Source organism: Lagopus muta, chromosome 1, assembly GCF_023343835.1.
Source record: "Lagopus muta isolate bLagMut1 chromosome 1, bLagMut1 primary, whole genome shotgun sequence".
Taxonomy (NCBI): Eukaryota; Metazoa; Chordata; class Aves; order Galliformes; family Phasianidae; genus Lagopus; species Lagopus muta.
Window position 1 is genome coordinate 56,644,541 of NC_064433.1, and position 27,037 is coordinate 56,671,577.

General features: G+C 44.0%; 2 protein-coding genes across 6 annotated transcripts in view; both read left to right on the plus strand.

The window, feature by feature from the left end:
* The window catches only part of CREB3L2 (cAMP responsive element binding protein 3 like 2), a 79,626-nt gene extending 60,452 nt beyond the window's left edge, over positions 1-19,174 (plus strand). For both annotated transcript variants that reach the window (XM_048930995.1, XM_048931004.1), the window contains exons 7-12: positions 131-189; positions 1,609-1,677; positions 9,267-9,366; positions 10,370-10,496; positions 11,194-11,419; positions 12,320-19,174. In XM_048930995.1, the coding sequence (XP_048786952.1) occupies positions 131-189; positions 1,609-1,677; positions 9,267-9,366; positions 10,370-10,496; positions 11,194-11,419; positions 12,320-12,395 (657 nt within the window). In that variant the 3' untranslated portion in view covers positions 12,396-19,174. The remainder of the gene's footprint in view (positions 1-130; positions 190-1,608; positions 1,678-9,266; positions 9,367-10,369; positions 10,497-11,193; positions 11,420-12,319) is intronic.
* Positions 19,175-24,078: 4,904 nt separating this feature from the next.
* Positions 24,079-27,037, plus strand: part of DGKI (diacylglycerol kinase iota) — a 216,543-nt gene continuing 213,584 nt past the window's right edge. For 3 of the 4 annotated variants that reach the window (XM_048930903.1, XM_048930912.1, XM_048930928.1), the window contains exon 1: positions 24,079-24,240. The gene's annotated coding sequence lies outside the window, so the exon portion shown is untranslated. The remainder of the gene's footprint in view (positions 24,241-27,037) is intronic. The other variant, XM_048930921.1, reaches the window with a different exon arrangement.

The window sequence follows — 27,037 nt, forward strand, 5'->3', positions numbered from 1 at the left end:
GAACAGCACTGAAGCTTGAATCTAATAATGTCAGGCCTTTTTACTAGTTTATTAATTCATCTTTGCTGCTTTTTTTTTTTTTTTTTTTTTTCTTTTCAAATATTTGGTGTTTTGCTTCCCTTTTCCTTAGATCTCTGCCCAGGAAAGTAGAAGAAAAAAGAAAGAATACATGGACAGCCTGGAAAAAAAGTAAGCCAGCCCCCTTCCTGTTTCAAATGGGCCAATAGCACTGTTTGCTGAAATGGGACGGGATCCATGCTGGGACTGTTGATGCTGGGATTGTTTTGTGCAAAAGTTCCAGCTGCCATCTCGTGGTTGTGACTGAGAAAAGGCCCTTCTTTAGTCTGCTTGTACTTTTGCTGAGATGCTGCGTACGAGGTGGTGCATGTTGATGGCTATGCCTGCCACCAACACAAAGCTAATGTGCTGGCAAAGACCTTAAACCTCAAGGAAGACAAGACCTGTCTACTATTAGCCTTCCACTCGGGCAAATGTGCTAGTCTAGTGGATAGGCATTGCCCATGGAAAAGTAGGGTTAGGGTGAATATAGTCTATCTTCTGGTACAGATGTAGACAGAAATAGGAAGTAAGTGAGCCAGGACTTCCTGGGAGAATAAGCAGGGCTCGGAGAAAGAACATGTGACCAATTGCCTTCCTTTAGCAGGAAAAGGCCAATCCTTAAATCACTATAAATCACTAACTGAGGTTAGTGATTTATATCCCGGTTTAATCTTTCTTGTAAGAAAGAAGTGTTTGGTATTTTTCTTATGCACTTCGCCAGATGGATCTGCTAAAACCCATGCATGATTTTTTGTGATACCCTCAAGGCAATTTCCTTTTGTTCAAATGTCTTTATGGATGAGCCTTGGTTTCTCAGAGTCAGACTCGTGTGAAATTCTAGCATGTCTGTGCAGATTGGAAAGCATTTCCCTTTCCCTTTTTCCTTACATAGCTACTCAAGGTGGTCATACGTGTCTTACAGGAGTTCCATATTTTTATTTTAACTTCTTGTGTAGCAGGTCATATGATAATATCCTTTAGTTTAGGTGGGTTTCCTGGAAGAGTGAAGAAACGAGTGTTCTCTTGGAAATAAATCTTCTGGCTTATTAGCCTCTGTAAGCATGAAAGTCAAGGATGTGATTTCAGAAGCATGGCATTTGTTGAATTACTTAGTGTGGTACCTAACAATGAAATGCACACATAGAACACTCTTGCACAAAGTAATTGCTAACAACATAATCAGAGCATATTCAGTAACATTTAAAGTATCTGTCTTGTGGTCTGATGCACAGAGAAAGTCATAGCAGGGTCTTCCTTATTGCTATTTCAAGGAGTAAAAAGTCGTTACAGACCACCCTGAATAAACTGGACCTAGTGGGGTATAGTTGACCAGCATAGACAGATGCTCTATAGCTAGTAGTATCTATTGCAGTGCCTGCAACACCATGAAGCAGGATTGAATATTATGACTGAATTTAGTTGGCGTAGCTTTTTCATTAGGTGTAGGAAAAATCATAGAGCTCACTGTGAAAGTAGATTTGGGTTGTTTTACAAGATTTTGAATGTAAAAAACAGACATTTATTAATCTTTCCTTGTGTTGTCTCCAGAGTTGAGAACTGTTCAAATGAAAACAGCGAGCTACGTAAGAAGGTTGAAGTCCTGGAAAGTACTAACAGGTACAGTATGAAGGGAATAGAAAAAAAATAAAATAAAAATTAGATAAGCATGACAGTAAAAAAGTTAAATCCAGAAATTAAGACATCAGTTGAAATGTGAAGAATAGCTGTATCTGATCTGGTTAATATCAAAGAAAGATGATGAAGAGTGGTTATTGTGACTGTGCAGTGAGATGTAAGACATAGGGGCTTTGATGTCAGCTCTTAAACTGTCTTCCTAGCCTGTGGTGTGTTTCCCTTTTATTACCCTTCTTTGTGTTCTTCTTTTACACAAGGAAACAAGGTTACTGATAACAAACAAAAAAGTGCAACTCTCCAAATTGTCCTTTGTCAGTGAAAGTCTGCCTTGACAGAAGGCCTTGACCTGGAACATGACACTTTGAGACCTTATTTGCTTAGTTGCTCTGAGTCAGTGTTAGTTTATTCTGGACTGTTAGATATTACTGCAATTGTTGAACGCTGTTCTGATCATCTGACACACCATTAATATCTTTCACTTTAGGAAATACAACTTCCTTTGTAAGGATAGTCAGTTTCTCATTTCTTCATTTCTGAAGAAAGAGGTGTCTCAGCGGTAACTTTTTCAAAAGATGTATAGCAGAAAATTATCTATAGCTGAGCTTTGAATTGGATATTAGCCAAGAGTGGAGTGTTAGTCATGGCTTGTGCTCAGTGTGTTCTCTAATGAACACAAATTCCAGTGAGTAGGTACTAGATGAGCCCACTGTTAATACCTTTTGCTTAGAGGCATTTGAAATGATGGTCGCATACAGCCACTGAACATGATGGTAGCAGTGAAGTGTGGGAGAAAGCTGGATTTTATAGATGAGACCCACAGTCATGAAAAATGGCCCTAAAGGTTATCTGGCAACCAATGTATTGCTAATTGAGTGGCATGTGTTGTTTCTAATCTCTGGATCCGATCTCTAATTTCATGGAGCGAGACCCTCTAGCACTGTAATTTGCTAGAGAGTGTCTCCCACACACTGCTCATGCATACAGACATCTGCTGCTTGTTTGAAGGGAGCCAATCCATTTCTGTCCCTCCTGTATCTTCCTGCAGGGTTTTATGTAAAAGAGCTAGTTGTTCTGTAGGTGTTGAGTAGAGTTGTCTCTCTCAGAATCTGTTCCAGGAGGTACTGAAAACAACTGCTATAAGGAAGAGTGCAGCTGTGAATGACCACTCGGGGAAAACCTGTTCTCAAGCCTTAAATTTTCTCCTCAGTTTGGCTAAATTTGGTCAACTTTTTACATCTCTTGAGCAGGTGAAGATACAGTCATGAGCACTGCTCTGTTAATATTTCTCAGCTTTTTAGGCAGGGCCTTTAGCATCTTCTTTGTTATTTTATTATCTTCATAGCCTAATGCTAACTGCTTTAAAATTATTTAGCTGTCTGTGTGATATTATCCCTCATACTCAGAATGTATGCAATGAGTTATATCGTTTACTTTCCTATGCAAGAGCACCAATAGTAATCTGCAGTGTCCTGCAGAGAAGCAGTTGTTCCTGACTCTGTGCACAAAAATTCTTGTATCTCACGGTGATGCTGGTTTGGGTATTTAGATACAAACTGTACCTAAAAACTGCTAAGGCTGCAAATTTGAGTACTGAAAAATTTGTTGAAGTTCCTGCTTTCATCAAACCTGAATTATGTAACACCAAATTGTGGTGTTTTGTTTTGTTTTTGTTTGGATTGGTTTGTTTTGCTTTGGAGATCTCACCCCAAAGAGCCACTTTCTCTGTTTTAGTTTGTGGCTGTGTTAACTTGTTCAGAGAATGGTTCCAGACCCTTTTTTGATGTGTGTCAGTTGCTTTCTACAGTGAATTCAAAATGACTGGTTTCCTCATTGGTACAGAGCATTGATGTGTCATTCAGAAGCTATGCAAATGTTTCAGCATCCTGTGACTGGTGCTTCCATCTCGTACTTAGGCAGGGATCAAAGCTCGTGAAGAAGTGAAGGTCACATTGTGCTGTGTCAGTTTATTCTTGGATGCTCAAATTTAAACACTTAGGACCTTGTTTTTCTAAGTTCCTAGCACACAGTCATGCACACATATAACTTATTTAATATGCCCAAAGCATGGACCCAGTTGACTTCAGCTGCAGCTTTGAGCATTTAATGCAGTAAAAAAAATGAAGAGTTCTTTTAAGGCTTCATTTAAAAGTAGATCTACAAGCATTATAGCTGCTTTTTATTTGCAGAAAATTGGAAGACTTGAGAAAGATAACAAGAAAATAACACTGATTACATATGGAAATGCTTATACATTGTGTGGATGAAGCCAAAGTTGTTGTACTGTTGTTTGTTTTTTTTTTTAATGTTGGAAAATTGGGCTGTAGCTGCTCACTTAAAAGTTTATGCACATGTATGTGCAGTCAGTGTTGTGTTCTTATAGTCTGGCTGGAGCTGAGAGGAACTGACAGGCAATGCCCTAAATATGCAACTATTAAACAGCAGAGTTTTCCTTCTGTATCTGTAACCAGTATTTCAGAGCATGTTGTTATTCTATATATAGAACAAATTTTGCACAGATACATACCTAGGACTTCAGGGAAACCCTACTTACATTTTGAAGTCTGGCTCCAAACCATGGAAGCACTGCAATTTCTTCTGCTAAAAGAGTAACATGAAAAATTTTAGAAGAACCTTCCCTGAGAGACTGCCTTAGCCTGAAATTCTGGATCTGAAAAGATTTGATGTAAAAGGTGCAAATGTGGTCCAAAAAAATTGCATCCAAAAGTATCTTCTTTGCCTTTCATATATCTTAAAAGGAAGGCAGGAGTCTGGGGATCAAGATGCAGGGGAGTTTTTAATTCTCATTAATGTGAGTGGGTGTCTGCAACATTTTTGGCTTCTTCAGGATTAGAACACTAGCATATGTTTCCTCTCCTAATTTAAGTGACTCAGTCTCTTACAAGAAATCCATCCAAGTTCCTTCCTAAGGAGTTTTCACAAAACTACAGGAACACATTATTACATGTGTGTTTGTTATGTCTTGTAGCCACAAGTGAGTCAGGATCTCATTGGCTTTGGGGCACTGCTGTCTTAGAAGGGTGTGAAAAAAAGCTGGCATCAAGACTTGAACTGACTTGTCTCCCTTGCCAAGAAGGCTTGATTCATTCATCTGGTGACACTGGGACTTCACAGTTAAAAACTGCCATTAGTCTAGGTTTTGATTGTGCTCTATGACACCAGTGTTGTCCAGCTGGGAGCAATGACTATTTGGGCTAAAGACAGTATTGAAACAGCAGGTATTGTGTGTGTGATGTATGAGAAGTACCTTTGTTTTTCACTTCTATTAAATCTGTATTTATAAATATATCGATGGCCACTTTTCTTTTGGTAGGAAGAAATAGGTAAAAATAGGAATTAGCATGTGATTGAGAGTGTAAATATTGTTGAAACGCATGAATAATGCATGCAGGTAGCTGCTGGAGTTGCTCTGGTGAAGTAATGACTAGTAAGTAGTGCAGATATCCACTCTGACAAGTATCTCAAAGGCAGTGGCTTTAAATTGGCATGTTTTTGCAGTGTTTCTGCTCCTGCTTAAGCCATTGTTGTAACTCCCAGTCAAACTGAATATTGTATCAGTCTGATCCACAAGGGTTTATCAGCACCAAAACTGCCAGACTTCACTGGTTCACATGGCTGTTCCTTCATTTGAAGCTGATAAGCCTATTTGACAAATCTTCTTCAAGAAGAGAAGGATCTGGATTTAAGTTACGATGAGACATCTTGCACTTCATACCACCTTCATAACAGCTGACCAAGGTTGGCAGCTCTGGAGCAACTTCTTGTTTTTCAAGCATCAGAACAATGTTTTTATGCTGAAGTGTCTGATGAAAAAAATAGTGGGTTTTCATGTTTATAATGCAAGTGAGAAAATTAGTGGATTTATTTGTTTTGCTTTGGAGTACTGTGATTTTGTGATGAGAACCTTACCTTTATAGGACAGGCAGAGGAGTAATTATGTGTAAAGCTGAAAGAAAAGAGAACATTTTTTCTCCTTTTAAAATCAAAGTTAAGATTTTTCCTCAAAATACTGCTTTGAGGAATACTATATTGAGGAAGCCTTCCAGGTGACTAGGCCCAGTGGTGACAAATTTTCTCTGCTGACTGAAAACATCACTGGAAGCAAAGGGGAAGCCTTGACTTGTTCCTTATTCTGGTAGTGAAAAGTGTCCTTTTAGAGAGGATTTTGTGAATGCACACATGAAAATAAGACATCATGGGCAGAGTGGATTTGCTGGGAGTGCTGGAAAAGAAAGCAGGAGTCTTCAGTTATTTTACAGCTTTCCTATGAGGTGCTTCTCTTGGCAGGGAAAAGCGTGAAAGCACGTTCACACCTCCTGGGGAAGTGACCCTCTAATTGAATATCACTGGGAAATGTGTCAGACATAGTGAAAATAATCCCTGTAGGTACAAAGCCCCTTATGCATGCTGCTTTGGGATTGCATTTTCTCTTGCTAGGATTTAGCCACTGGCAGTGTGTTTCAATAAGAGCATCTTGGTCTTTCTACTGATACTGTTCTTCAGAGCAGAGAACTGCTCCAGAGAACTGTTCCTTACCTTCTCTTCTTAGTCCAGGTCATTCCTGCAGTCATTCAGTAGCAATGAGAGCAGCTTGTGTGTGAGAAAGAACTCTTCACCTTGGAATCCAATCTTCCAGAATTTCCTCTTCATATAGAAAAAGAATGCTCTCATTTTGATGATGGCAGTGTAAACTGCCATCATATAATAAATATCTGAGCAAATAAACTTGCTTGTTGCTCTCACATCAGCTTTTGCTACTAGTTTGAAAAATGCCCCTGTAGCCTGTCATCTCCAACCACTGAGCCTTTGTCTGCTGAGAAGATCACAGAAGCTCTGTTCAAGCAACTTGGCAGAGAAAAACATTTTATGTGAATGTAGTTGGTCAGAAAGGTGAGAGATGTATCTTCTATGAATACTTGCAAAATTATGTTTTTCAAAATGAACCTTTTGGAATCAGTGCTCTGGGTCCACTCTTCCCAACAGGACTTTTTAATGGGACTCAAAATAGCAGAGATGAGCAAAATTACATGTTCTCTCTACTGATATTCTCACCATCCATTAGCTGTTTTCTTCCTTATGACTCCACAAAAAGTGGCGAGAGTGATCAACTTTTCAAGTTTGCAGCCCCCAAGCCGAGGAGGGAGCTCCTTCCTTCTCATGCCACACAGCTCTTCTCTGTCAAACCCAATGATCACAGAATCACAGAAACACCAACATTGGAAAAGACCTACAAGGTCATCCAGTCCAACCATCCACCTATCACAATAGTTCTCACTAAACCATGTCCCTCAATACAACATCCCAACATTCCTTGAACACATCCAGGGTCGGTGACTCCACCACCTCCCTGGGCAGCCCATTCCAGCACCTGACCACTCTTTCGGAGAAGCATTATTTCCTAATGTCCAGCCTAAATCTCCCCTGGTGCAGCTTGAAGCCATTCCCTCTAGTTCTATCCCTGGTTACATGAGAGAAGACAATGAGCCCCAGCTCACTACAACCTCCCTTCAGGAAGTTATAGAGAGCAATGAGGTCTCCCCTGAGCCTCCTCCAGACTGAACATTCCCAGCTCCTTCAGCTGCTCCTCGTAAGTCCTGTGTTCCAGACCCCTCACCAGCCTTGTTGCCCTTCTTTGAACACGTTCCAGGGCCTCAATGTCTTTCTTGCAGTGAGGGGCCCAAAACTGGGCACAGTACTCGAAGTGTGGCCTCACCAGAGCCAAGTACAGGGGGACAATCACTTCCCTGTTCCTGCTGGCAACACCATTTCTGATGCAAACCAGGATGCCATTGGCCTTCTTGGCCTCCTGGGCACACTGCTGGCTCAGCACTGATCAAGCCTGTAACGGTTTGGGGGGGGATTTAGTCTTCCATAACAGCACAGAAATGACAATACATAGCTAGCATTGCTATGTAACGTGGCATATGGTGGGAATACTGTATGCAGTGTGTACTGTGCCATAAAATGAGATATCCTCTGTATGTAAATCTGTGTGATCCCTGAGCAGTGAAGTGGGTAGGAGGGAGAGACTTCCAAGAGATGTCAGCAAAGAGAAGGGTGTTAGAATGGTCTCATTGACATGATGGATGTTGTTTTCATCTCTTAATTTGTCTGTGGTCTATAGCAGTGAATGAAGGACTTAATTAGACACATCAATTTCTTTTTTTTTAATACTGATCTGCAGAATAAACTGGGTTCTCAAGAGCATGCAATACATCCTTCCTTAATAAGCTGGAAAGGATCTGCTGGCCCAGATAAATCTGTGCTGTGAGCATGCCTTGTGCTCATTTCAAAATGCAATCCTGAAGTCCTTGAATACATTAAACTCTAATTAGCAATGATCATTGATGATTAAAAAAGGTCTATAATAATAGGAAGACAAGTGTATATTGAGCCATAAAGGCACCTCTGGGTCTGTCCTACAATTAGCTTTTAGCAAGTTTGGTCTTAAAATATTCCTTCTATTTTCTCTGACATCCTAACCTTGCCTCTTGTTCTAGTATTTGACGTCATGGTCTCCAAAATTGTTGTCTGGAGTTTTATGGGGGTTACCCTCAGAAATAGTGAGGCTTACATAAGAAGCAAAAAGTAGAATTGGAAACAGCAAAGTCAACGTCTTGATGTAACATTGCATGATATTTGACTGTATCGAGGACAGGTGTTTGGGTTATTCCTTCTCTGTTATAGAAAGTTCAAACGAAAGTAAAACGGAAACTTGTGAAAACCCAATGCCGGTTATTCTTTGGGATCATTTCCCAATTAAATGATAATATCCTGACTGTAGCCATTGATGATGCTATAGCAAAAGAAAATCAGCAATTGAGGCAGAAGAATACCCTCCTGGTCCATAACAGTTGACTCAAACCAGAAGAGAATTACTATTGTGGTTGTTACCTCTAAAAGGCACGGTCAGAGTAGCTGCTTCAAGCCACTGTGGTTTTGTAAACTCCTGGAGGATTTAGCAGATAGCAGTGAAGTACTTTATTTAGCAAATGCATTTATGGGAAATCAAGTCTGTGCTTTAAATCCCTTTCTTTAAAAAAGGTCCAATTCACTGTACAGCGAGTTTTCAGAAAAAGGGTGTAGCAGTATACTTCTACCACCAGTAACAGCAATTAGAAATTGCTCTTGCACCATTTCAAGTAACTGTGAAACTCCTGCTCAATTCATGATACAGAATGAGGCTGTATAAGCAGTCACTCACTTGCACATAGAGCAATCCCTGTTGTTCACACATGTACTAGAATTTCCTAGAGAAAGTCTGAAAATAGTTTTTTTATTTGTAAGAACTTTCTGAATAAGGTAAAGAAGTCATTGTTCGGGGATGTCAGCTGAGGGCAAAGCAAAAGATCTTTTTGAAAGATCCATTGCTAATCCATGCAAGAATTTTGTAAAAATTAAACTCATTCCTTACTTCTAATTTCAAGGGGAGGAATTTAGTCATCTGTATCTTATTGTAACTGCTAAAAGTATTATTGCCAGGTGTAGAATTTGAAGCAAAAACAAGTAGATCAGGACATCTGATGCTCACATCTGTTGTCTTTGCTTTCCAGAACACTTCTGCAGCAGCTGCAGAGACTCCAGGCCATGGTTGCTGGGAAGGTGTCCCGTTCATGTAAGGCAGCTAGCACACAGACAGGGACCTGTCTTATGGTGAGTACTCTCTAAAGCTGGGGATTGTAGAGGAGTGAGGTTCTCTTTCCACTGTTCAAAAGCACAGCTCCTGTTCTGCTAAGCCCCTCACTTACAAATTCTCAGGATGGGAAATTTCTCTTGATAGTTTAACAGTTCATTCTGAGGGAGGTAGGACTTCTGACTGGTGAAGGGAAAGCATTAAATTCTGTTGGAGACCGTGCCCGTGTTTTTGCTGGGCTGCTGCAGTGCTAAAGGAAGCAGCTCTGCTCATCTGGGTGACCTGTTTTATTATTTCCTACATTTTTTTTTAATGTTAGAAATGGTGTCTAGTGCTGTAAAATGAAAATGAGGGTGCCCTTTGATTTTCAGATTTTAGATACCAGTAAAAATAAACTTTTAAATCTGAATAAAAATATGACTAAGGCTGTAAATCTAAGTCTGCTCTATTTCAGTAATGTCTGTCAGGATAAGAAGAGGGTTAGAATGAAGCTCTTCCTTCCTTACACCCAGCCAACAAGTTCCCTTTATGCTAGTGCTATAAATTGATGGAAATTATATTCAGGGCCTTTGCTGTTCTCATCGGCTGCCAGCCTCTCTGTCACTTTCAAGCAAGACTGGGGCCAGCAGCAGAAGTAACCTTGGAAATTCCCAACAGTATCTGTAAAACACACATGCCAGTTGTGTCTGCTTTTCAGCTTTGGGAAGAAATAAGGCAAGAGGCCAAAATGATGTCAGACACTGAAAACAAACTCCAGCATTAAAGCACAGAATTTGTTTTTGTATCTGTGCCTTTGCTAAGAGGTGCTGTGGGTAGTGACAAAAATAGCCTCAAGTCACTTGTTTTGATAGTGTATCAGATCTGCTTTGTGTCACTTTTTTGTTTTGATGCAGGTGATGTGGCACTGAGGGACTTGGTTTAGCAGGCATGGTGGGGATGGGCTGATGGTTGGACAAGATGATCCTAGTGATCTTTTCCAACCTCCATGATTACCTAGCCTCTTTCTCTTTTTCCCTGTGCCAGATGGTGGTGCTGTGCTTTGCAGTTGTTTTTGGCAGCTTTTCTCAGAGCTATGGACCATATCCTTCGGCTACAAAGATGGTGTTGCCCAGGCAGCATTCCTCACCAGAGTCCTACACAGACTCCATTGGTAAGTGACCACCACCAATGTCTTGTTTCTTGTTTAGTTGCTCTTCAGCACTTGATTTTCACCCACATCCCCAAAGCCCTCCCCAAGCACATCTTGCTCTTCTGCTGTGGCTCTTCTACAGGTGGCTGTACGTTGATATACTTGTGGTTTTCAGATGATATCTTGGCAAGTTATGCTGATGGCAGTGAACTTAATAAAGATCAGAAAAGCCTTCCCCCCCCCAGTTTGTTTTGTACTTCAGTTTGAAGCCTTTCTGTTTCTGTTTGAGGAACTAAAGAACTAGTCTTTAAAGGTAAAAGGTAGCAGGAGAGCTTGATTTCTGCTCCTTGCTACATCCTTGCTACTGTCAGTAAGTGCAACTATCAGCTGTTATTTCTTCTGCCAGTGTTATCTGAGTGTCTAAGGACTGAATGGGAAGCTTAGTACATAGCAGTTAAGAAGTGGTAGCATTAAACCTATATTATTAAAGTGATTACTTCATTTTGCTCTTGTTCTCTGAAGAGTTCAGAACTTTTTTGATCCCTACCGAACCATTGCTGCAGTGTCTTCCCACAGCTATCAAACCACCAATTAATTGTGATGAAAAGACCTTTGCAGCTCTAGTTCTGCTCTGATGATTTCCTGAGATGATCAGGGCTGCACTCTTTGCAGCCAACCTGTTGCTCATCTCGGTTTTGCCTTCTGTCTTTGCGTCCAGTGAGGTCACGGAGTCTGCTAATTTATGAAGAGCCTCACCAACTGGAGGAGTCGTCGAGCCCGATCTCATCTGCAGATCGAAACGACAGGCATGCAGACAGCACCAAGTATGCGGCGCTAGCTCTGGAAGCTGTGCCGGTGATGCAGCGGGATGATATCATGGAGTTCACAATAGCCAACGAGACACGGCTAGAGAAATCAGTGCTGCTGGGCTTACAGCAGCACAGGTGAGTGCGTGGTGGACTGCTTGTGAGTCAGACAGGTGTTTGAAGTCTCTGTCATGGAGGCCAGCAGTAAGATGGTGCTGTTCTGGGCACAGTGCAACAGTTTGGCCTCTGTCTGAGGAGCTTATAGGCAAAGATAATGTCACCCTCTTTTGGAGAAGTGAAAATGTGTATGTATAATACTCTAGTAACAAAGCTACTGAACTCAGTGGTAGCCCCTATAAGCCTGTTAGTTTTGCCTCCTCCACTTCTTTAAGCACTTACGTGCACGTCCCCTAAAGGAGTAAGCTTTTGCCATTCGGGTGGAAGTGTGAGGCTGTGACTCATGGGGCTTTGTAAGAAGTTAGGGTGTGAAGAGCTTAAACTTCCCACAGCAGCAATCTTACTAATGCATGCTGTGGAAAGTTAGCAGGATTTGACTTAGAAAAAAAAAACTTGTCAGGTTATCTGAACTGCTTAACATGAAATTCTTTCATAATTTTTTTTTTTACCATGAATTTATATTTGGGTCCTCTGCAAAGAAAGATTCACTGGTTAAATATATGAGTGTGGTTTTTCTTCCACTGTACCTTTACTTGTCCTGCCACCGTTCTTTGCCTCAGGTCTTGGTCTCTTCTAACAAGCAATAGCAAACACACGAAACAGTTGGATTGTGTTTAGAGGAGTGCTTTTCAGAGGTCTAAGTTGAGTGATGTCATCCTAAGAATGCCTTCTGAACACTTGTATCAGAGTTATACCAGGGCCAAAGAGATGACTAATTCAGTGTGTTATCATATCCAACTGACAAGTGCCTGTTAAAATGCTGAGTGCCTTTTTTTGCATTAGCCAATTTGAGCAGGATGTGCACTTTTAAATATGACTGTTAGTGTTAACCTTTGTTGTTGCTTTTTTTTTGCCCTACAGAGTCAACTCTGAAATTGAAGGAAATGAAACACTGAAGATAATTGAAATAGATAGAAGAGTCAATGCCACCTCTTAAAAATAAAAAGGCCTTTTTTCTTGACTTCCCTCTTTCCCAGATACTTTCAACCAAAGTCCCCCTGATTTGTCATCCTTAGTGAACCAAAGCACAAAAGAGGGAGTTGACCAAATTCTGCATTGACTGGTGAGACTGTGACTGCAGATGGAATCTCTTGTCTTGTGACTCCCTTCCTTACTTCACACAATCCCTATATTTGCTTTTATTTCTTTCCTGTCTGGTAATACAAGGGCAGGGTTGAATTATGATTGCAGATGATACCAGCAGTGTGCTGATGATCGATCTGTGTATGTGTGCCAGTGCTTGCATGTATACATCATCATCTGTGCATAAAGTCATTGGGTAGAAGAGTGGAATATGCAAAACTGATGGGAGCAAGTGGTTGATGGGTTTCTTGGGAGAAGGCAATTAAGAGAGATAGGAGAGGCAGTGTGATGCTGCTCAACTTTAGTCACGGTTCTATGCTCACTGGTCTGTAGAACTTGAGCCTTTTTGGGAGGAGTGAGAAGCATATGTTTCATCTGCCTTTGAAAGCACAAGAATGGGCCCCAATACTATTTTGTTAACAGCACAGGCAGGAGAGGTATGGACAGTGACGGTGCTGAATCATCCTCCCCTACATCTTTGTCTCTTCTCCTCACCAGCCCCTATGTCATTTAGTGTAACAGGTTTCTGTTTGCACTGGAAGCAAACGTAGTAGGTATCCCTACTTCTTCTACCCTTATGGAATTCAAGCGAAGATCCATCACTGTCTTGTCACAATGTCTGGGACAAATGGAGTAATTTAACTGATTCTGTTTAGAAAGCAGGTTTTGTTAACTTCAGGCAGTGTTTTGGGTGGATGTTCCTTAGTCTGCTGAAGGCTAATCTGTTTAGTCAGATCAATTCCTTCCCAATAAACTAAATCAATGTTAAGTCTTAAACCAGAAGTGCCTCCTGAGAGGACCGTATGGATTTTATTTATTGGCTTCTAGTTGCATTGATGGAATTTCTCGTGTAGACCAAGTCTTGTTGTGTTCTCCTTTTTTTTTTTTTTTTTTTTTTTTGCCATTTTCCTGTTACTGTTGTAAATAGTATTTATTAGCTTTGCAAGATTTTGTTCAAGGACTTATATTGGATTAACCTCCCCTAACCCTGCAAGTCATCTTGGCAAGCTCTGAAATTGGACATACAAATATCACGGAGCATCCCATTCCTTCCCTCTAAGCTTGAATTGCCTTAAAATAGTCACAGGCCTCCTCTTCTTCATGTGCCCTTTTCCAGAGATGAGATCTTAGATCAACTGTTTAGCCAAATAAAATGCATACAATTCAGGCCTGGAGGCAGTTAGATGCTGTACTAACATACAGCAAGGCAGTCCCTGACCTGAGGAGTTGGTATGTAGGCAGCAGACAAGGCAAAAAAGGAATGAGGCAGGCACACAGGGAGGTGAAGTGACTGCCCCAAAGTGTAGTGGATGAACTAAAGAACCATATTCAAATCTGATCCTAGTCCAGTCCACTTTTTACTTTGCCGTGTTTCCTTCTTCTCCCATGTAGCTTTTGCCTAAGACTTGTCCTTCTATTGCCTTTCTCATGCCTTTGCCTGAGTTGTGCTTCTTGGAATTTGTCCTTGGATTGGCACAGCCAATTCTAGCTCATGATTTGAGCATGATTTGGGATTGGCACTCAGACTTCATTGAGGATGAATTTAATGTGAAAAATCTTAGTTCAGCAGACTAGGATAGCTATTTTACAGTTTAACATAAGTCAATTTAAAAAAAGAAACAACAAAACAATTTTGTAGCTCTATTTTTTTTCCCCTTGTGATAAATAAGGGAAAAACTAACTTAGCCTTACAAGTAATTTTTTACTATGTACAGTAGTTATTTCCTGCAAGTATTCTATTTTGTAAAATATTGGATTTGTATTTTATTGTAGCAGCTGCCACACCTGCTCCTTTCTTGTTCTTCATTCTCTTCAGTCTTTCTTTCTTTAGCATCCTATTTGCTATCTGCTCTTAGGCCTAACTCAAAGCTCAAAGAAAGAAATGGAAAGAATTTGGTGGACAACAGTGGGCTTTGGTTTGCCCTCCCCCTTTTTCCCCCCGGACCATTTTAAGAAGGTATTTCACCATAGTGACAGTGAAATGTATGCCTGACTCTATGAGCTGATAGTGAGTGTTGGCGTACGGATGTACTTTTTACTTTATGTCCTATTCATCTATGCAAGTGCCTTTTTACTAATTTACCTTTGGTAGAAATGAGAGAAGAATGCCGTCTTAGACCATTTTGCAAGAATTCCCTTCTCGGCATGGATCAGTGAACCTTTAGAGCTTCTTTCCCTTCACTATGATCCTGTTCAGTCCTCCACATCATTCCAGTATCCCACAATGGCTTTTGGGTGTTTTTTTGAAGCAAGGCTTCACCTAAATAGCAAACACTACTAATTGGTGTCACTGACAACATCACAAGGGAGATGGCTGTGTATTTCAGCCACATGAGGTCAGCAAAGAGTCACAGAATCATGGAATGGTTTGGGTTGGAAGGGACCTTTAAGATCATGTAGTTCCACCTCCCTGCTATAGGCAGGGACACCTCCCTCTAGACCAGGTTGCTCAGAGCCTCATCCAGCCTGGCCTTGAATGCCTCCATTAGCCTACATTATTTTAAATGGTGCTCCTTGAAATAGCATTAATCTAAGCAGGACAGCTATGTTGTCTCAGAGGTCGGAGGGGGCATTCACGTCATCACTGGGCAACCTGTGTCAGTGTCTCAGCACCCTCACAGGAGTGTCAGGAGAAAGCTGGGACTGACCGTTTCGCTATGATATAGCAGACCCACATAAGTGGGCAAGGTCATAGCTTAGAACGTTCTGTAAGTGGTATTTTGGTTTCAGAGCACCCACGGTTTGCCACTTCTGAGTGAAACTGAATACTTGAGGCTTCTGCAAAAGGGGCATCAAACTGTCAAGCACAGCGTTGCTTTTAATTGGGTTGCAGTTTGCACTGTGCGTAAACAGAAGGCCAAGCTGCCTGAGCTTGTGCCCACTGCCAGCTAAATGGATCACCTCTCATTGCAGATACTGCTGACTTCATTGTATTGAAGTAAAAATTGAATTTTTTCCCAGTACTTGGAAGAGACAATTTTGCAATACCCAAGTAAACTCCTTCTCTGAGACCTCCTTCAGTAATCCCTATTGATGCTTTGCCTTCTTACTTGCTTAATTTGGACCTATCAATTCAAATCTTAACAGGAGATAATCATGTTTTCATCTGAAACATTTTAAATTGGTCATATTCAGGGTCAGACCCTGCTGAACTAATTCATCTGAACCAGTCTGGCAACATTGATTTTAACTGCTGAATAATATGCTTCTATAATCTTCACCTGTCTCATTCTTTAAATAATTTTTAAGTACTCTTGGGAATCTCTTGAGCTAACACACACATAGTTTGTGGATTTTATTATTAAATACTATTTCTTTATAGTAAGGAAATCCTTTGCTTTACTTCGGTATGTTTGTGACCATTTTTCTTTAGCAACCTTAATTGAACAGATTTCTCTTTGAGACAGTAGGAGCCAAGTATCTCCCATCATCACCCTCCCATGGGCTGATATGTGACAAGGACCTGCTGCCCCTGGGGTGAGCGATGGCCATGCCCTAGCAGGGGGCAGGGGAGACCCAAGGGCAGGCCCACTGAGATCCAAGGGGAAATGTTGCAGAGGAAGCTGTATGTGCTAAGGACGTTGGTTGGGAGCAGTAAGGGGTGTTCAGGGAGGGAGGATGCCAGTGTTTATAATGATCTCAGCCATATTAGTTGAGTCTGTAGTGTAACAGTATGCCTTTTGCAGTGGTCAGTGACATGGGATGACGTGTGCGTATGGACAGGGCAGGCAGAGGCCTTGTGCTACCTGATATCCACTTCCATTAGAGGACTTAAGCAATCCTTAGAGTCTTCAACAGCAACTTTGTGCTGTTTGACATCATGGTTATGTGCTAGTAAACTTCACTTTGATGCCCATAGCGTCAAAGCATGCCTAGATCTGTCAGTTCTTTGCTTCTAGGGAGATAAGCTATGAAGGAATTAGGGCATTATTTTATATATATATATTTAAGAAGTATTAAGCACAGGGCACGTGACAATTCTAACCTTGTTACCTGTGTGTAGATAATGTTGGTGTTGGGTTTTTTGTTTTGATGCTTGATTTGCCAGGCTATTTATAGTTCTTTGCTGCATTTCTTTTATTTCCTTCTCACCATTCAGTGTTTTCCAGCAGCACGGAGTAATATTGGATTAGATTGAGGTTCTGAGGCCAGCTCCTGGCTGATGGCAGCACAGCTTCTCCTTCACTGCTTCCAGGCGCTGCAGGTTGATCCATGATGGCAGGAGATCTCTTCTATAGCCCTCTGTATAACAATGTATCCCAGTGCAGGCTTATTCTTGATTTCTGTAATGTACAGCTGAGAAAGTATCTGAAAACTTTCCTTCTCTTTTTCTCATTGCTGAAATTCCCACCTCTTCCCCCGTCCCCAAAGCATCAGCACTGAGTTCTGTCTGGTGCATTTAGAATGTGGGTCAAGTAAATGAATGATACTAATTACTATGTTGGGAGGGATTTCCTTTGAGTATTTGGGCTCTAGATTCTAGCTAATGCCAAGAGGCCATTGTACAAAACCCATGCAGCTAAGAACAGAAGTATACAGAGTATTTTTATACTTGGCTGACTAAAATATTTCTTTCTCAAGTCACTAATTAGAAAGGGAGCATTTTGTATTTTGAAGGTAAAGTAGTAGGTCAGTACTTTTAACTATGAAAGTGGTAGTAGCCTATACAAGCAGCATTGTGCTATTGGTGCTGCTGCTTTGCACTGTAGTGTTGAGTGTAAGCAGCTTTGGGGGTTGTAGAGGTGCCTGAACTGGTTCATGTGCTAAAGGCTTTATAAATAAGAGGTTAGAATTCAGACAGTGGGCCAGGAGAGTATACTTTTCTTACAGTCTACAAATCAACAGTGGGCATCAAGGTTGTGATCCCAGTTAACACTGCATTGCTAAGATCAACGTCCATTGGAGACTGCAGGATTTAGAGGGGAATTGCCATCTGTTTTTGTGATTATCGTGTCAGGCCTGAACTGACTTAGTATACAGAAAGGAGTGCATCTTGGAAAAAACCTCTTTTGTGATGCAGAAATAGTTTGGGTATTACTGTAAGTTATTACTGGTGGTCTCTGCTCTATCCTAAAGCCATCTCTGTACTTTTCCCCAAGAGCTAGAACTGTATAGGTAAGAACAAAACATGGGAAAGCTGGACTTCCTAGAGAAACTGGTTCCTAATTCCTTAAATCAGCAATGATAGTCTTTTCCATTAGTTCCCACCTTGATTTCTCTTTACATTTCCCCTTGCTCTTCAATGAGGTGTAAAATGAATGCATACCTGACCTTTACTGTGTACGCCACCTTCCCTTCCAGCCTGTAGGCAAAAATCCTTCTGCACTTCAACAGCCTGTAATTAAGGGAGCAGAGAGGGAGGAAGCAGAGGCAGTGGTCGATTATTTTTTTAATATAGAACACTGTTTGTAGTTGACTGACAATTCCAATCCGCTGGTGCTGAAGTAACAGCATCTTGCTTTCTTCATGTGCCCCGCCAGCAAGAATGAGTGCTTGTGTGTCTGTGCATGGTGAGCAATGAAAAACAAAACAACAAAAAAAGCAACGCAAATGCAGAGTTATTTTCTTAACGTAGTAAGTGTCCTTCTGTAAAGGCATCTACCTGAGCACCCCAGGCACATTCCTCTTGGTGCAGCAGGAAGCCCAGGTGCTTTTCTCTGACCGCCCACATTCCACACTGTAAGTCTAAATCTGTCATGTGGATTGCTGTATGATTTCTGTCCTATTAGCAAATGTCAACTGAGAGCTGTTAAACTGTTTTGTGTGTGTGCCTAGATTGGCAGATCTGCAGGACAACTCCAGCATGGTACAAAAAAAACCAACAACATTACTGTATCTAGTCTTCAAATAACAATTTTGTAGTGCAGAATTACGTTTTCAGATGCTTTCTTCTTAATGTTATACATTTGCCTTTAAAAATGGCCTTAAAAAAAGGGAGGATGGAGAGTTGAGGGGATCCATGGAGGACTTGGCGTACAACTGCATGCAGTACCATGGCCTCTGCAAGGGCTGTGCCATGGCGTGAGCACATGGCAGCTCCAGTGAGATTTTGCTGGGCCTTCTGAAGGGCAAATTACCTGATGTTACCCTTTGGAGAGAAACAGAGGCCAAACTCATTGCCTGGGGCCATGAGATACAAAACCCTGTGACTCTGAGTCATTCTGCCTGTGACACCTCAAAAAAGAGTTTCAGCTGATCATTTCCTTTCCCTCTGTACATGTGGATACTGTATGAGTTTGTGCAAACGCTTAAACAACACTATTTTAGATAAAAAGAACAGTGATATTAGTGCAGAAGCATCTCTCAAATTCCTTGGTAAACTGCATTGTAGCCTCTCCTGGCCACAGAAATCTCCATGCTTTTGCCAAAAGCCTGTTTCATTCTGTGTATATGTGCTCAATTGCCTCTCCATTTTTGTACAAGCGCTGTCACCTGGCTGCATTCCCACCTGATAGTTCACCTGCAACCATGTCCGTTGGGTATGAAGAAGTTGCTGCCTTTTCCTTTTAAACTGTCGGCTTGGTTCTACAAGAGAACAGATTACCTGCCTTTGTAGCCTAAACATGTATGTATGTAGCTAAGTATGTTATGCTTTTCATTTCTTTCAAATAAATATTTTCTGTAGAAAAAGCAGGTATAGCTTGTTTGCTTTGCTGTGGTTGGGAGCAGTGGGATCTCTTGGTTTTCCCGAGTGTTGCACAACAGAGAAGGCTGAAAACAGCACTCTGGGCTCCCACTGAAGCTGGCTGCCCCTTTGTTTTCTGAGAGGAGAGCTACATCTGCCAATAGTGGGTGGAAATTAGACAAAGGCTGAAGGCATTTGATAACAATGATAGCACTCGAGTACAACTATGCCGTGCAATCACATTCATATTAGATTCTCTCTTTATAAAAATGGGATCCAGGAATGCTGATGCTCGAGGGGACACCAGCTTAAGCCCTGTGATACCGGTTAGCTGGAGCATGCTAGTGCTTAATTTCTGCATACTAAATAGCTCACCAGGAGATATGGCCTTTTTCTCACTGACCTCATACTGGCCCTCTGCTTAAATTGTACTCCTTAAGAGCTCTGTCAGCATTGGCTTTTATGGGTTGGGTCCTCCGCTGGCCTCAGCTCCACTCCCTCACCCTGGGTAACCCTAGGCAAGATGTCTCCAGCACCGCAGGAAGCAGCTGCTTCATAGAATCATAGAATCATTAAGGTTGGAAAGACCACTAAGATCACCCAGTCCAACCATCAGTCCATCCCCACCATACCCACTGACCACGTCCCTCAGTGCCATATGCACTGAGGTTCTGGAACACCTCCAGGGATGGTGACTCCACCACCTCCCTGGGCAGTCTGTTCCAATGACCCACCACTCTTTCCTAGAACTTCTTCCTACTATCCATACGTGTGACCCCTCATTTCATCCCACAGCCCACAAGTACCCCACAGTAGCATTAGACGGTGTTGGCCTTCGCCACTTTGAGTAGATGTGGGAAAAGCAAACACCATTTGCGCTCTGGTCTGAGGACTCTGGCTGTACAACCATCCAGGGAGCTTGGCAGTGGATGGCCCAGTGCAGAGCTGCAGTCACAGAATCACAGGATCATGCAATAGCTTGGGTCAGAAGGGACTTTAAAGACCATCCAGTTCCATCCTCAGACACTTGCTCAGGTTTGGGGCCAGAAGGTTAAAGTAGCACAGGGATACACAGGGAGGCATAAAAGAGCTCTTCACCCTGCAGCTCTACCACAGTGGTTTTAACCCAAGCAGTGCCTTTGCTACCCCCCACCTCACACAGCACTGCACAGCGGCAGCTCTGAGCAGGCCCAGTTCCACCATGAGAGCATAACCCCCAGTCCTCCATCTCAGCAGCTTTGATTCTGCGCCTGCACAAAGGAGGTGGGAGAAGAAGGGCTTTGCTTTCTCCCTGAATCCCACTCCCTCCCTCTGCTCTCATCCTTTTGGAGGTTGCAGCTTTTTTTTCAGCTCTGGATACCCCAGCTTTCAAAGCAGAGAATTCCACTTGCCAGAGCTATTGATCTAGGGCACTTGTTAGCAGCATCGAGCCACGTGTAACATTTTTACAGGGCAATCGTTAGACTGTGACTGATCGGTGAAGTTACCCGCAGCTTAGTTTTAGCTGAGCTCAGTTCCTTAGAGGATACAAAATACCAGCCGGTGATTAATGGTCCTCAGCACTCCCCTTGAAGCATCGTGCAGTGGGTGGCACTGCAGGGTGTCTGTGATTAAGGACAAAACCCACGCTTACAGAGGAGAACTGCTGGGCGATGAGCTGGGTGTTGAGAGGCTACTTATCACCCCTGGGTATGTGCTGTTCTCTGAAAAGTGCACTGCTGTGGAGATCCTTGTTGGATTCTGATGCCCTCCCTTGGACTGGTTCCCACTTCAGGGCAGGAGAAGGGATGTGATGTGGTTCGAAAATCCTCTCCCAGCATGGGTTGGGTGGGACGTCTTCACCTTTTGCTCTTCTCAGTAGCTCTGCGCAGTGGATTCGTCACCAGTGCTCTCTCTCCTTTGTTGTTTATTTATGGACCTCATTAGATAGGAATTTAGAATCATGGAACCATAGAATTATTAAGGTCAAAAAAAGATCTTTAAGATCATCTAGTCCAACCACCAACCCATCCCCACCATGCCCACTGACCGTGTCCCTCAGTGCCACACAGTTCTTAATACCTATTAATAAAATGCAGGGATGGTGACTCCATCACTTCCCTGGGCAGTTTAGGAGCAGTGAGCAAAAGTTCACACCTTTGACACAACAAAAACCATTCTGCAGCAGCCATGCAGATATGCGCTGGGTATGGACTGAGAAAATGAGCTCCTGGGTTGAGCCCTGCACTAGGCACTCTGGTGAGCTCAGCCAGCTCCTCTCTGCTTCACTTTCCTGGTTGTGAAGTGGGACAGGAGTAGCTTTCTACTCAATATAAAGGTAAATCAAAGGAAGGGGAGCTAAAGGAGCCAGTAATTAGAAATGAAAACACATTTCACTCCAGGTGGGATGGACAGTGCTTGTGTTCCCTGTCTCCTTCCAATCTGTGCTTCGAAAAGTTGAAGTGATCTCCAGTTGTTTTAACATGAGCTCTATCTGTTGCTGAAAAACTACTTTTTCTGTATATCACCAGTGAGGAAGAAAAGGGATGTCCTGGCCCTTATCTCTGCTGCAACGTAACCGAGGCAAAACCCATCGCTGCAGAGCAATTCCATGTTTGCTGGGTTGCCTCACGACCATTTGCTGCAGTGGTGCTTGAGTTTGGGTTGGCTCCTTGCTGAGCCCATAGGAATGCCTAGCTGAGCTGTGGGGTTGGTGCAGGGCAGCACCCATGCCGGGATCAGTCCCTATGTCAGGCTGAACACCTTAGCAACGGGAACAGGGACTATTTCTGGCTGTGGCAGCCTACGTGCGAAACAGGAGCAGTGCTGAGAAAAAAAAAAAAAAAGCAAAAAAAAAAAAAAAAGAAAGAGCTGAAAATTGGTTTGAAAACAAACAACAAAAAAAGTTGAACCTAGCAGAAAGCAGCTCACAGGTTGCTAACCAAACAGAGCCAGCATTTGCAAACTGTTCTGCCCATGGGAGCCTGGCACGCAGACCGGAGTTGTTCCTCCCTTCCCTTCCCACTCCATTTCCATACATTCACCTCTGTGCCATTAGGATGAGTCTTTTCAGTCTTCCCGTCCTGAGCAAAACCTAGGGCAGCACGCAGCAGTGCTATTCTGATGTTCAGAATGGGATTTAGCAGATGTGAGCAATGGCATAAACCTCCTTCAGAGGGCCAAAGTCCCTCCTATCCCAACATTTCTGACCCCATCACCTACCTGCTACCCCTGCTGCTGGAATTCTATGGCTGTGCTCACCTCTCCCCGTGGTCCAGCAGTCCAGGGCTGCAGACACATCTGTGAGCAAACTGGAGGGGGGTTCTTCTGTTGGTGCCTTTCCAAAGCTCCCAGATCACAGCTCTGCCACAGGCGTAATTGCACAAGCAGGGCTTTCCCTCCCTGGCCTCAGATTCCCCCATAATTGCTCATATTCAGTAAAAAGGTATAGGAAGGAAGCAGCTTTAGCATTTTCGTGCCACAAATGAGTCATGCAAATTGCAGCAGTCGGAGGAAAGCCAGGTAATCCCGGAGCATGGTGTAATTGCAGTCATGTGGGCAAAACTGCTGCTGACAAGCAGGAGCCGCAGCGCGGTTTCTGCTGGGGAGGGAGCACGTGGGTGCGGAAGTCCACACGTGCTGTGGGACCTGGGGGTTCCTGAGGCATGGTCCATGTTGTTCCCCCCCCCATGGACAAGTGGCAGGCAGGCTGTGCAGTGGTGGATGTGTGAAACTGATTCAGCATTACAGTATTTTTGTTCATGCTGTGCCGTTGCATGGCAGGCCAGGCTGGATATGGCTCTGGGCAGCTCGGTCTACTAGTTGGTGACCCTGCACATAGCATGAGGGTTGAAACTAGGTGATCACTGTAGTCCTTTCAACCCAGGCCATTCTATGGTTCTATGATTCTAGGATTGGCATCTGTTGCCTGATGCTGCTCATCTGGAGGCTTCAGAGCAGTGTGGAGGAGGCAGGGATGGGCTCACAGAGCTCTCAGCTGCCTGCAGATCTCTGCACGCATCTCAGAGAGCGTTCTACACCTTCTTTAACAGTTCTGGCTTCAGTTTTGTTTCACCTAAGCCACATTTTGCATTGCTTAACTGTGCTTTCTTCCTTAGTAACTGAAGGTATTCAGAAGTATGGGGGGAGAAAATGTACGGACAGACTGGGTGAAGCATGTGCAGATCGATCATACACGCACATGGGTAGAATATCACTTTGACAGCAAGCGAAACTGGAGCCATAGCATGAAGGTACACATCATCACTCTCCTTTACTGCCAGTGGGACAGGATGGTGGTGGCAGGTCAGAGAGGAGAAGCTGTCATTTGCTGGAGCTGAAGCAGAAGCTGCATGTACGGAATCATTCATGTTGAAAAACACTAAGAGCACCCAGTCCAACCGCCAGCCCACCCCCACCATGCCCACTGGCCGCGTGGCTCGGTGCCGCACGCACATCAACTCCAGGTTATGCCACACAGCGACACACGAAGGCGCGGGCCGTTCCGATTCCAAGCGCAGCGGCGCGCACCGCCCGGTGCGGACGGACCGTAAGCGCTCGTGGATGGGGGTCCCGCGGGGCGCTCCTCGGGCAGGTCCGGGGGGTGGGCGTGGCTGGGCGTGGCGGCGGGGGCGTGGCCGGGAGCGGAGCAGCGATTGGTTGGCCGCCGAGGGGGGCGTGGCGGGGGAGCGGCCGGCCGGGAGTTTCCCACAATGCCCCGCTGCAGTGCGGCCGCCGATGGATGCTGCGCGGCCGCGCTGCCATTTGCAGCCGCCGCGGCTCGCAACGCGCCCCGGGGCCCCGGCAGCGGTCGTCCCCCGGTCCCCGACGGCCCACAGCGCCTGCAGCCGCCGGCCACCCCCCGCCTGCCCCCTCCTTCCCCTTCGCGGCCCCTCTGCCCCGCCGCAATGAACCCCCCCGCAGCGGCCGGCGGGGAGGAGACGGGGGCTGCGGGCGGCGGCTGCCGGGGGGCCGAGGGCGGCGGGGAGGCGGCGGGTGCCGCCGGGGTCCCGGAGGAGCCGGAACTGGCGGCGGCGGAGGAGTCGTTGGAGGAGAAGCTGCGGAACCTCACCTTCAGGAAGCAGGTGTCCTACAGGTGGGTGCCTCCCGCTCGGCACGGGGAGGGAGTCGGAGTCCGCAGGCTGCGGACCTTCGGCTTTGCCCGAAAGCAGAAAGAGGCTCCGTGGCTCTGCAGCGCGTTGAACGGGCGGTCCCGCGGCTGCCGTCGGGCACGGAGTTACTCAGGGAGTCGGAAATCGGCTGCATAAAGGCAATAGAGCCGTCCCTATTTTTCGCTGTCCCCAACGAAAACGTGACCGCCGGAGTGAGAAAACCCTTCAGCGCTGCTCCCGAGGGCGCTCTCCGGGAGTCCCACCCGTGCGGCAGAGACACGCGGGGCGGGCAGGCTCTGCACCCAGTGCCGCTGAGGGGCTGCGCTCCGAGGGCCGGGATCAGGTGTGCTGTGAGCTCGGGCATAGTGCTGCTTTCGTAACCAGGGGTGTGTGTTCTGCTGCTCCGTGCTGGTCCTGGAGCTGTGGAGCCCAATAAATCTGTTCCCTCCTTGTGTGATGCACCTGAATGAACGGGTAGCTAACGGGGCTCCTCTGTTCCCACCTGGGATCTGATAGTAGCTGCGGGCAACAACTGCTGTCTGAGCAGCTTCATGCAGTGAAGTTCTGGGCTCTCTCCTCATTCTGGCTGCATTCCCCAGTGTGGGCCGGGGATGTGCTCTCTTAACCCAGGGGACAGAACACTCAGACGTTATTTATTTTGCCTTTGCTCTTTCTTTAGTCTCTTCTAGCTGTAGGTAGGTAAGCAGAAAATCTCCCCCAACACACAGATACTTTTTTGATGCGTTCACGCTGTCAGCTTACATCTCAGATAGATTCATAATGGTTTGAGTCTCTGCATGTGGTAGGGCTTAAAAGTGAAGTAATTAAGCACTCTTCATAGCTGAAGTTTTATATAATCCTTCCGTATGTGTGGAGAGACTTCCACATAAGACTGATGCTCTCACTGGCGAGTGTGAAGTTTGGGATGATTCATGCAAGACTCTATAAGGTGAGCGATGAGAAAAGGAAAACTCACCGGGCACATTAAGGGCATTACAGCAATAACTTCTTGGTGCTTCTGAATCTCTACCCCGGTGGTTTTTCAGGTGTATGCCATTTAGCTGAACCTGCCTCTGTTGCAGGTAGAGGCGGGCTCTGCAGGTGGGCTTCTGATGTTGTTGTTGATGGGGGCAGTTTTGCTAATGGGTTTGCTCTTGGTAGAGAAGGCTGGGGGTTTGCGTTACGGTTTGCAGGTGCTTCTACTCAAACATACGTTTTCACTTTTATTTCAGCAGTTTTGGCGTCTTCCCCACTTGAGGAAGGGGTTGTGGAGTCTCCTCTGGAGGTATTCAAAGCAAGATGTTGTAAAGGTTTCAAATAAATGTGAAATAAATGTGAATAGGAGGGGATATTGGATTTCTCTTCTTCCTCTTGCCTCACCTCTCCTACAGCTAGGCAGGTTTACAACAATTCCCAAACCTTTACACATGAAAGTCTTTTCCTGAGCATCTCCTGATGCTTATTGCTCATTCTTTTGACTTAGGCCATGTGCAGGAAAGTAGATTTTCTTTACATCCCTGGGTTTTCACACTATTTTTATTTGTGAGCTGATTTTCCGTAAGTAATATATGCTCTCATTTTTCCTTAAGGAGAATTATCGGAGTAGATGGAAGAATGGAAGACTTTCACACAGGACCTCCACTGAGCTCCCCATGCTACACATCCCACAGCCTCCTTAAATTAAATTGCTGCCATTATTTCTGCAAATTATGGTTTTGAAATACATTTGTAAGTGTAAATGACTGTATTACACACAGGAAAATGCATGTATGTTGGCACTGGGCTCCCTCATCCACTAGTAAAGCAGAAGTTATTCAAGGCTTCACAGTGGCTTTCCAGCAGTTCATTTAGGAATCTCTGCGTAGATGCATTACATTAACATACACCCATATATCTATATTTACACAAGCAGTCAAACACAATTGGAACTTGCTTGAAATAATACAGATATCTGAAAATGTATGTAAAAAGTCTGTTGGTGACACTTGAAGAAATGAACTAGGTGGCTGAAAGAGAGGTCCAGGTATTGTTACCAGAGGAAAAAGGAAAGCAGTGGAGGAGAAACTGTTAACAGTTCTGTGTTATTCACTGCCTATCATGCAAGTATAATTTACCTGAATTTGGCTTAAAGTATTATCTAATTTTTTTTTCCATTTTTGTTGATTAAGTGCAGATGTTTTAAATTGTGAAGTCAATCTGTTTAACTAATAATGTAGTTATCACATACAAATCTCGTGTACCAAAAGCATAAGTCAGAAAACAGCGTATGGCACTGACCTGACTGCTGGTGTACAATGCAGAAACAGCTGTGCTAAGTATGTAATGAATTGGTGTGGTAAATGTGTACATTAGGTGTGCACGTTGCTCTTGTCAAGCCATAGTTTTGCCTGATTTAGAGGGAAAGCTCGCTGTATGTACTGCAGATGTGCTGCACGTGGAGCCCCATAGCCCCACTAATTTGCTGTGCTCCCAACCCATATGCACCCACCATGAACCCAGCGCTCACAAAGCTCTCAGTGCACGCCAAAAGCTTTTACTCCTTCAAGAATAGATGTTTGTTCACAGTTTTCTTTCTACTGATGCACTGTAATTACACATACATTCACAGTGGGGATACACCACTTATCTGTGTTTCCACGTGAGCTAATGGCTTTAAAACGTGTCTGTTGGTGTGTGTTGCCAACACGCGTTACTGAAGTGGATCTCAGTTTGCAGCTGGAGCACCCACCTCTCCTTATGCACAGCATTGGAGTTGGACAGGGAAGGAGGGGGTGGTCCCAG